Genomic DNA, 10,831 nt, shown 5'->3' with positions numbered 1-10,831 from the left:
GCGACTCGAATGAAGCACAACTATACACACTCAGCCATTGCAGGTGAACTCTGTTGTGTACTGATCAGGTGATGCAATCCAAAATCCGTAAATGCAGAAAACACAAAGCAGGAGCAATCCGATTTTCAGCCATCACTTAGATTGATGGGATTAATGCCTTTAATTCAAAGCTGCAGTCGGCAGTGTTATTCACAGAAGTGCTTCTGCAAATGTTTTTCACATAAACACCCCTGTTCTCAGTGCGTGGGGTCAGTGAAAGTGTTCATTAACTGTAATCTGTGATAACACACTGCGCCTGCTTGTGTGTTTCCACTGACTGATTTACAGACAGCTGGTTAGACGGGGACATGGCTTGTCTTTGCTGATTCCATGGCTCATCTCCTGTTAGGCTGCAGCGATGACAAACACAATTTTCCATTGTGGTATTCAAACCAGTTTCGCAACACTGCTGCATTCACACACACAAACGCACACACACACTGATTCTTTCAATCAAGTCAGGCTGAGCTCCTTCAGTCACTTAAAGGAAACTGCAAAAGTCTGTTATGCAAGTAAAATTATATGCATGTCTGATCATATCCTTGATATCCATGCTGCACTGGGCTTCACTTATAGAGGACTAGTCATGTTAGAACATCCAAAGTATTATCTGCATTGCTGGTAATATAAATCTCCTCAAATTGGCCTCACTTAAAAGAGACACACTGACTTTGTGTTGAATCTTTACATAAATTAAATTCAAATAAAATTCTCTTGACCATGAACGGAGAGAATATTGAGAATCAGTAAATGATGCGGAGATCAATACGCAGACAGAATCACAGATTCACTCTGTAATCATGCCACTGTATTTCTAAACGCACAAAACAGAGCAATGACATGAATAAGTGAGGTCTTGCCCTTGACAGCCAGAGGAATTAGTGACAGCCAAGTGACAGATGGAGCAGCTACAGAGGCAGATGACAGCGGGAGATGGAGATGGAGACGGAGATGGAGAGAGAGATGGGCTGGAGAAGAAGGATGGCCACATAATGCTTCACCATCGCCACTAATTAAGAGGCAAAGAGAAGAGTGACTATGCAAATGAGGTAATCATGTTAATACAGAAAATGCTGGCATACATTTCAGTAATTATAGTTTTTGATTAAAATGATCAAATTCAAGATTAGGAATGTTTGTATTATTATTATTATTATTATTTTCTAAACACTGAGCTCTAGCTCATAATATATCCCACACGTTGGATAAATTATTCAGCACTGCATCTTGTGGCACAGTGACGCTCGGTCAACAAGTAATATTTAGGATTTTTTAAATTCCATTCAAATATAAACCGAATGATATGATACCATAAGATCTAAACTCTGCAGTTCATGTAATCGCATGTGTGAACAGACAGAAATCTGAGCCTCTAACCTAAGCACTGCTGGTACCATGACATAATCACTGACCTCTGCAGCATCAAATCCAAAACACAAGCCATTAAATACACACACACACATACACGCACACGTGCACACATGCACACATGCACACATGCACACACGCACACACACACACAGATCAGACTGCACGGCTCACCAGCTGTAACATATCATAGATGGATTCGGTCGAGCGTTTGGAGCTCCTGCTCCTCCTAAAGGCTGACATGCTGGCAGGTCAAACAGAGTTCAAACAAGAAGTCAGGTGTCCATTTCCTGTCCGGCTTTTCCAGTCCAGGTAGCTTCCATTCCTCCGTGCCACTCAGTGCCAGAAGGCTTTGCTTTTAACCTTCCTCTCAAACGTGCGACCTGTGCAGGATGTACGGAGGCTGATCTTGTCCACCCCAGTGGATCAAAAGGGCAAAAGTAAACGTCTGATGTTTAACACTGACACTGTGCTCACAGCTGAACAAACAGGTCATGACACAGATTGAAAAGAGCAGATTGCACCAAACAACAGCGCTCTCACGCCACCTTATCCCACAGCATCTATCCAATCTCTCCTTCTCAATCCCCCGACTGCCTCTGCATGCTCCCCTGTCAACTCCCCGTTTATACTCTCTCTTCTTCTCTCTGTCTCTGTCGTTGTTGCCTATCTCACTCCTGTCCAGGTGTTTGAGAGCAGCAGCCGCAGCAGCATAGAATGCAACATTAAAAAACAAGATCAAACATCACATCCTTGTGAGAGATGGAAGAAAAGAGGGGAGGAGAAAGGAGGGAGGAGAGAATGGGAGGTGAGGAAGCAGTGGGTGGTGAGAGCCAAACACTCCAACAGGAAAAGACAACCGGCATCTGGCTTCTCTCTCTCTCTTTCATCACAGCTGAGAGAGACTTATGTCATCACACTTGAGGAGGACAGCAGCTTCATTAAACAAAAGGTAAATAATACGTATTTGAGCTCAGTCTCCTGTTTCAAAATTAGTCTTTGAAATGCCCTAAGCAATAACAATGGTGCAATACAAAGCAGTTTCAGGAAGATTACAAGATCAAAAGGAGCAAATGTGGACATCAATTTGAAATTAAAATATATTCAGTAAAATGAGAAATGCCCAGACGCTTTAAAAATCTTATAAAAGGCGATCAAAGCAGCTTGAAGTAAATCCTACAAATGATTTTGGAATCAGATCTGACTGGAATTTCAAGTTCTCAAACCAAAACTGCTTCAATCTTAAACCTGAACTTCACTTTTGAGCAACGCCCTTGCCAATCCAGCGATGGCTTGTAATACCACACCTGCTGCACACTTGTCATTCCTGAGAAACAAGAGTTATGTAATGCTTTCAGGAATAAGACCATGGCTTAATTCCATCTGACATGCACATCTGACAAGGAAGATAAAAAACAAAAAAGTGAATATGGTTTTCTTCCCCCGATTTGATATTTCCAAACATTTGCGATTAAAAAAAAATGTTGCTATAAAAACTTAAGTATTATTAAGGATTAAGTGTTTTAACGATGCACATCTCGTCTTCTTATTTGCTAATTACAGTTCAGTTAGCAGCTAATGAGCATATACATGTGTACATCCACTGACCTACTGTACACACATGCAGTACACAGCACTTTGACCTCAGATGTGTGAAAACAAACCACAACTTAGGAAAGAATATATAAACAAATAAACAATTAGAGGTAGGCAAACAGTGAAGAAAGAGAGCCCAGACGGCAAATACCTTTTCTCTAGTAAGTCCAATACATGCATTCGCTAACCCCAGAAACAAATCTTCATGTTTTTACAAAATGTACTACATCCCCGACCCGCCCTTCACAACAGAGAGGGTGAGAGGTGGAGTATGAGGGAGGGGCGTGGAGAGGCAAGCTCAAACCTGCTCTCACACCCGCCAGCTGAAACCATACACCGCAAGAGCCAGGATAAACAGAGATTACACATATCCACATACTTGGCATACTGAAACACATCACACACATTTATGAACACTTGATAAAACGCTTTTTCACATGCATAAATATACACATGTATAAATAAACAGAAATACAACAATTAGATCCATGATGGCATGGATCTAATGCCTCCTCGGACATTGTTTTTCAGAAAGGGCAGGCATGGACTTGTCCATGTCAGTGAACACAGAGGGGGGAAGGAAGGGAAGGAAGAGTCTTGAAGTTCAGTTTTATGTAAAATCAGGGAAACATGCAAATCCATAAATCCCTATGAGGAATGACACAGGGAAGGAGTGTGAGAGAGACAGAGCGAGAGAGAGAAGGGTTGAGAGAGAGAGAGAGAGAGAGAGAGAGAGAGAGAGAGAGACTTTAATCTTTTAATCTGAAGTGAAAGGATGATTATGTTATGACATGAGTCTTCACAAATCTATGTATAAACATTTAGACTTTGAAGCAGTTGATTTGTGAACTGCAAGCCTGCAGCTCTGGGGAGTTGAGGATAAAGTGAGTGTCAAGTGCAAAGTATTTTCTTTTTCCTAAAACCAGTAGTTACCACCCAGGGTTGATAACAGAACATAAGTTATCATATATTACTCGAGGAATACAATCAAGAAATGATTGACTACTGAAATATTCCAATCAGAATCAATAAGCACACTTGATTAATTCTGAAAACAGATCTGTGCTTGGTTGCATGCTGAGTGTTGGGAATGTTGTTGTCTTGTTGTTGTCTTCATGAATCATCAGCACAGTGCTCCCTCTTGTGGTAGACTGTGAAATGACAGCAACAACTGGGACAAAGGTGTGAGGCCTGTACAGAGGGCAGTGAGAAGAGACCAAAAAAAAAAAGTAAGTGTACTAAAGCAAAGAATAATATTTCAAGGCTAAAGACATACAGAGATGAATTTATAGATTCTACATTAAACAAATGCACTGCACGCAAGGAGCTGTTTCACTGGAATTATATCATCAGGAGTCAATCAAAACAAACCTTGATGAAATCTGCACGCCCCCACCCTTCACATACTGAATAATGTATTTTCCATTTCAAATGCCCCAAAGCAAAACTGATAGAGGCTTGTAAATTATAACCAGCACTTGTCAGTGAGGCTGACTACACCTTGGAGAACACTAGCAATCACCATCATCTCTATTATCGCTGTTATCCCAAGCAATCACTGTTTTATTCTCTGGCTGGTTTCTCATATTGAGGAGGTGGCTCTGTGCTTTGTCTAAAATAATGAACTTCCTTGTTTCCTCCGGCTAGCCAGACACTCATTTATCTCCACTAAATGATGTGAAACACTGGAGAATGAAGTAATTAGAATGTGGGGATAATTAAAATTGTCCCACTTTGCCTCTTTTTCCTCATGCGTCTTGCCACCATGTGACCGCAGGCACCGGGTGAAATGAGGTAAGACGTGATTCCTCAGCAATTCTGAGCTTTTCCAAAGAGGAGAGCAGGGAAACAAAAGCGTAATCAGCATGGGGGGTGGGGATTATTTAAAAAACAGAAATTACATGTTTTTTGGAGTTCCTAGGGATTCTGTGGCAAGTATGGACTGTCTTTGTTGACAGAGGAAGCTTCCAAGTGCTTCACGCTCAGGTCAGGGCTCAGAGCCGACTGGAGAGCAAAGCGAGGAGAGCTGTTTGTGAGCCAACAGCAGCCTCATGTTGTTTATGGTAATGAACAGCAGGGGGTTTGTGAGGAGGAGGGTAAAAAAGGACAGGAAGTCAGAAGGAAACTGCAGAGACAAGAAAAAAGAAAATAACTTTCAAAACAAAGGACGGCAGATAAGGAGACAGGATGATCAGAGAGGACAAAGAGAAAAAAACAGTGAGCTGTCATGTCTGGGGACGTTTCTCTGAATTTATGGAGACAAAATAAATTACAAATCCAACAACCAAGGAAAAAGAAGGGTACAGAAAATGGAGGATGAATAAAGGAGACTAAAACAGACAGCAGATGGAAATTAGGACAGAAATCAGACAGCACATGTTTGACTAGAGCAGCGGGTGAGAGACTGAAAGGTGAGATGAAGATCACAGACTTACAGAGCTGCTGCTTTTCACCTATATTTCCTTGCTTGCAGGGTTTTGTTTTTCCTTCTAAATTCATGTGCAACAGCCTCTGATAATAAACCAAAAAGCACAAGCTAAGCATTAAACACCAAGGGACAACATTACAGACAAGGGTAAGCAACATTCTTGTCATTATCGTTCCTCCAAAGGGACCAAATTAGTTCAGATGTGAACTACAGCTTTTTTTGCTGACTGAGGACTAATTTTAATTTTAATGTTTCCCTCACTCCCTCATACAACACTGAGTTCCCTCTGCTGTATAAAAGAACAATGTAAAATTAAGACACGGAAGAAAGATTTAAAAATGTAAATGGTTAAACACATTAAAAGGTGTCATGTAAAGATCGCATGCTGTGTTTTTGTGTTTTGCACTGTGAGTTGTTAGAATGGATTTGATTTCTTTCTGCATGTAATACTGCTGTGAGCTTAAAACAGTATAAGTCTTTAAATGTTAATTAGAGACTCTGCTGAGGTCCAAACAGTTCTGTAAAGTAAAGAATTACTGAAATGTTTTTTTTTTTCTCCAGATCAAGTGCACTGAAACAGACTTAAGCAGGCCTCTCATCCCTATCCAACCATCCTGGTAATCCTATCTGTCAGCATTTCTCTCATCTCCTCACACTTTCCTTCCAACTAACAATGGCACATTGGAGTCACAGAACCACCACTGTCCAACAGGACAGAGTCTAGACTGGAGCCGGCTCTGACCTCCCCCATTAGTTCTCCCTCAAAATGAAGCTCACTGACACATATCCGAGAGAGAACACAGAGCTGTCCCTTCCCTTCCCTCCTCTTTTGTTCATGTCTGGGCTATCGACAGAGAGGTACAGAGAAAAAAAATAATGTTTCCGGTGGTTACTGGTTATCAGACATTGCCATGGTAATGGAAGTGACAACCGTAACCAAGGGAGACCGGCTGGCAAACGGTGTGTCCCAGCAATCACTGAGCCAACCCTGATCAGACCAGACATAATCTTAATTAGAAAAATGATGCTGCTCACTCACTCTTTCACTCACCTGTCTGTCATCTCTGTGCTCCAGAGCACTCACACATCCAGTACATACTGTACACACATCTGTTCATGTGCGAGGACAGGTTCACACAATGGCTACTGAATACACCACAAAGGACATGGTCATGTAATATGTTGTCAGAACTGTATTAAAACTAATCTGTTATTTATGTGACATGATTAAGATGACAGTGTTCAACAATAATATGTTATGGGAAACAAGAGAAATTACCATCAACTTAGACCTGAATTTACAAAAAGCAACTTCAGAGCAGTTCAAGGGGGGTATGGTGTAATGGCTGTGTGTGGGGAAAAAAAAATTCTTTATGTAAAGGTCAGAAGCATCACATGAGAAAAACATCTTCGAACCTTTCAGACAATCTCTGGCCCCTTTTTGGCTACATGCTACACACACATGCTCACACATGACAAAAACATCTGACACAGCTCAAGAAATATTTAGGTTAAGACCGGCCACAGGGCTTCTATATTCATGAGCACATGGACTCTCGTTTGTTCAAACACTCATACAGAATGTATTGGATTGTTGATCAGCTGTATCACAGTTTCCATTTCTGACAGATCTGAGATCGGAAGTGAACTACACTGCTGTTGAAACAGTCATCAGGCAAAAAGATGGCAACACAACAATGCAGCTAATCAGCCACCAGCACTGATCCACAGGTGTCTCACACATACACATACGCACAGATACCAAAGCTGCTGGTCTTTGTCTTCAACAATACATCTGACAGGGTGTGTACAGCCTTTGTACAACTAGACTATTAATTCCCTGCTCTGTTACATTTGTGTGTCTGTATGTTTGGCTTTGCGTGTATACATATCACAGTTGTGTCTTTGCATGCCCTATCCTACCTTCTGTCCTGTCCCTGTGCAGGTTTTGTCTTCCTGATGATCTCCGGGGCTCTGCAGGGTCAGCCGAGGTCCTTCCTCCAAACTCTCATCTGGGCTCTCCACCGTCAACCCCGACACCTCATCCAGGATGTCCTCTACAGATGGAGACATAGGACAGAGCTCACAAGGGAGCAAGTGCACATACAGTATATGCTGTGTGTACTAAATATAACAAATCTCTCCCTAATACTTAGTCAGTATCTGAGTATTCCTCTGGATTTATGCACAGTACACTTGTATTTTGAAACTTAACCTGTAAGTTAGTATCCATCACACATTGCTTCCTTCACCTTCTACTATGATAAATATAATTTAACAGCATCCTCCTAGCAACAATAATAAAAACATCTCTATAATGCTAAGTATTTCTTATTATGATACGCCTGTGTAGTCAAATTGGTCATTATTCCATCCATATCCATGAGAAATTTCCACTTTGATGTCTCCCCTGTGTTGAAGGCCTCTTGTCTGCACCCTTCCTCTCTTAAGCATGATATCATCGATAACCTCCATCTGTCTGCTGAAGTGTTTTTACTCCCCATCTGACCCTTTGCGTATGGCATATCCTAAACAATGACAGCTCCACACTGCTGAAGGATTCATATTAATATTCATACTGCTCGAGTCCCTGTATAAACAACGCCAGCTTGTCAGCCTGTGCACCGCAAGCCCCAATTTATAAGGAATACAAATGGTGCCCTTGCACACATAAAAAAGAGCAGGTCAGAGGAAAGCTAGCGGCTGCCTGCAGGTTAGTTATCAGACAGCATCCATGCATAATTAGCAGATCGCCCTGCCCACCCTCTGCTTAAAAAGACATCATAAGCTCCAATATCCTTTTTTTTCACCGCACAAACTTGGAGGTTTAGAGGGTGTATGATGGTACACACAAGAAACATGAATAAAAGGGAGCACTGTGCAATTTCAGATTCCATAATCTAAAGGGTAGTTCTTTTTTGTTTGTTTGTTTGCTTTCCACAGATTCCTCCAATTAAACCATCTTTCTAACATGCTCAATATATAGATATAGTGAGTACCCGTATGGATAATGCTCATCAGATTTTAAACCCAGTAGAAACATTGTTTACATAACAGAAAGGAGCACCGTAAGGGTGTGATTGGACGGATTCACGTGGCACCAAAAGGTCACGCTCTGTGTCAACACTGGACTAAGATGTAGGTCAAATGTATCAAAAGTAAGTTTACTCTAAAGTCTTGACCTTCTCACTTTCACCTGATTTGATGTCCTTCAACAAAGTGAAGTCACAATTTGAAACTGATGAAGAAACTCACTGGATTCGTCACTAGAGGACGCTGTTTGTATACATCATTTTGTGAATTGTTTTAAACTATGTGTTAACAACAACTTATAGAACAGGAAGCTTTACCTTGGCTCTGGGAGAAGATGTCTGTGGCAAAGTCCTGTTCCCCATCGGAGCGCCGGGGTGGAAGGGAGCACAGCACCCGAGGGTCCAGCTGGGGCAGGGTGCTCACAGTCAAGGTCAACGCTTGGTTTACAAACGCAGCCCTCATATCATCCATTTGGAGGGCAGATGCAGGTTTACCATTCAGCAACAGGATCTCATCCCCTGCTTTCAAACCTGGCAGATAATGAAAGGACAAATGAAAAAAACTCAGCTTGTACAGGTAGAATCTTAAATGCTGTGGCTGTGTCCTTTAAAGTGTCTCAGATTTTGGAGAGAAATACATTGCAACAGAAAAGATAGTTAATACAGCAACTCAGGAGCTAATGTGTACAAATGGTCTACACAAACAAAACTTTAATGCCATATTCCTTAAAAGTAGTTCTGTGGTTAATCATGTTGGGACTCCAATACATTAAAAATGCATCCCTCCATGCTTGTTTAGCTTGAGGCTAATACTGACTTAACAAGACCGGATGGGTTTAAGAGGGAGGGTGCAATGCCTGTCTCTTCCTGTCCTGTCATTATGTATATAGTCCATAGTCTGCAGTACTATATACAAAAAAAAAAAACCTAAAGAAACACAGCTTCAGCTTGAGGCTTTTTCTCCCTCCCCTCCCCTCGACCACCTGTGCCCAGCTCCGTTAATTGAGAATTAGCACTCAATCAGCCGACCGATTAGCAGCCAACCTCTCCAAATAAACCTGATTGGTTGTGGCAGCTACTTAGGTTATCTGACAAGTGGTCTCACCTGTCCTCACTGCAGGATTAAGTAAGACAAAGGGTTTTGGTCCTGTTAACACATATTTGCTTGTTATCCTTTCTTCTGACTTCAGTCTGTTTTTATATCGTCTACTGTTATAGAAACATTCTGTGATGTGGCTTTCATAACGCACTGAGCGCCGCCACAAACAGACACATGCAGGCACACACACAGTTACACACACAGACACACAAGGCACACATTTAGCCCTAAGTTATGACCTAGTTGTCTGGGATGTGAAATGTCAGTTGTAGCAGAGTCTTTATTGGACAGAAAGAGAGATAACCCCTCTGGCCATATACCGCTGTGTGTGTGTGTGTGTGTGTGTGTGTGTGTGTGTGTGTGTGTGTGTGTGTGTGTGTGTGTGTGTGTGTGTGTGTGTGTGCTTGTGTAAGGGGGAGGGGGAGGAGGAACTACAGTGAGAAAGAGAAAAGAGAGATTGAGAAAAGACCCTTTGGGGCTCCTTGTCCAGTGCTGGCCTGGTTTCTGCGTATACCCTGCAGAAACTGAAGCGTGATCTCTTTCACTCCCCATTCATTCTTCTCTCTCTTAGTAAAATACATGCACACACACACACACACAGGCTTATCCCAGCGTACACATGGACTTACTAATATCGTGCCTGACATATCTAATCCTGTGATTCAGCAAAATATAGTGTAATATTCCAAAAGGACGCATTGTGTTGTCTGGATGCCACAAGCTTTTTCCATCTCTATTCGCCTGCTAAGGAAGAAAGTCAGCACCGTTCCATCCTCTGGCTGCTGGCGGCCTGCTAAACTAGCAGCTTTCAAGATTGTTAATACACTGGAGGACACAATCTCACACATGAGTAACCTTGGTCTGACCCTGGGGCACAATAATGGGCTATGTTATTTTCTATACATTAGTGTTGTATCTACAGAGCTGCCATGTGTTTCTCAAACCCATTAGGTCTCTCTGGCTGCATTAAAAAATAGAGACCAGTGAACGGGCGTTGATCTCTAGATCCGGCTGTTCAAATAGCGGCCAGATGCAAACAAAGGAATACTGTTTCTCTTCTTTGCTCTCAGGAAGGAAAAAAAAAAGACATTAATTCATGGGTCCTATGCAGTCTTTTTATTTTCTATTGATAGATGAAGGTTTTGGCACATCGTGCGTTTTTATAAAAGCCAGTAATCATCAGACTATATGTTGAATAGGACAGGTGATAAGTCTTTTTTCAGATGCATTTATAAAAGGAAGCAGATGTTGTACTTCAGATTTTCACTT

The 10,831-nt window shown here is 41.8% G+C and overlaps 1 protein-coding gene and 1 long non-coding RNA gene across 5 annotated transcripts in view; one reads left to right on the top strand and one right to left on the bottom strand.

Moving 5' to 3' along the window:
• Nucleotides 1–10,831, bottom strand: part of tiam1a (TIAM Rac1 associated GEF 1a) — a 53,858-nt gene that overhangs the window by 9,292 nt on the left and 33,735 nt on the right. For 2 of the 4 annotated variants that reach the window (XM_041051393.1, XM_041051394.1), the window contains exons 16-17: nt 8,782–8,994; nt 7,355–7,488 (exon numbers count right to left, since the gene is read on the bottom strand). In XM_041051393.1, the coding sequence (XP_040907327.1) occupies nt 7,355–7,488; nt 8,782–8,994 (347 nt within the window). Of the gene's footprint in view, nt 1–1,581; nt 2,062–3,154; nt 3,232–7,354; nt 7,489–8,781; nt 8,995–10,831 lie in introns of those variants that run through there. The other 2 variants (XM_041051397.1, XM_041051396.1) reach the window with 2 other exon arrangements.
• LOC121190564 lies at nt 968–7,496 on the top strand. Its single transcript, XR_005895003.1, has 5 exons — nt 968–1,088; nt 2,093–2,359; nt 4,781–4,797; nt 5,993–6,048; nt 7,377–7,496. It is a non-coding gene; the product is annotated as an uncharacterized LOC121190564 (long non-coding RNA).

Source organism: Toxotes jaculatrix, chromosome 12 (assembly GCF_017976425.1).
Source record: "Toxotes jaculatrix isolate fToxJac2 chromosome 12, fToxJac2.pri, whole genome shotgun sequence".
NCBI classification, from domain to species: domain Eukaryota; kingdom Metazoa; phylum Chordata; class Actinopteri; family Toxotidae; genus Toxotes; species Toxotes jaculatrix.
This window is presented reverse-complemented; position numbering and strand designations above follow the sequence as displayed.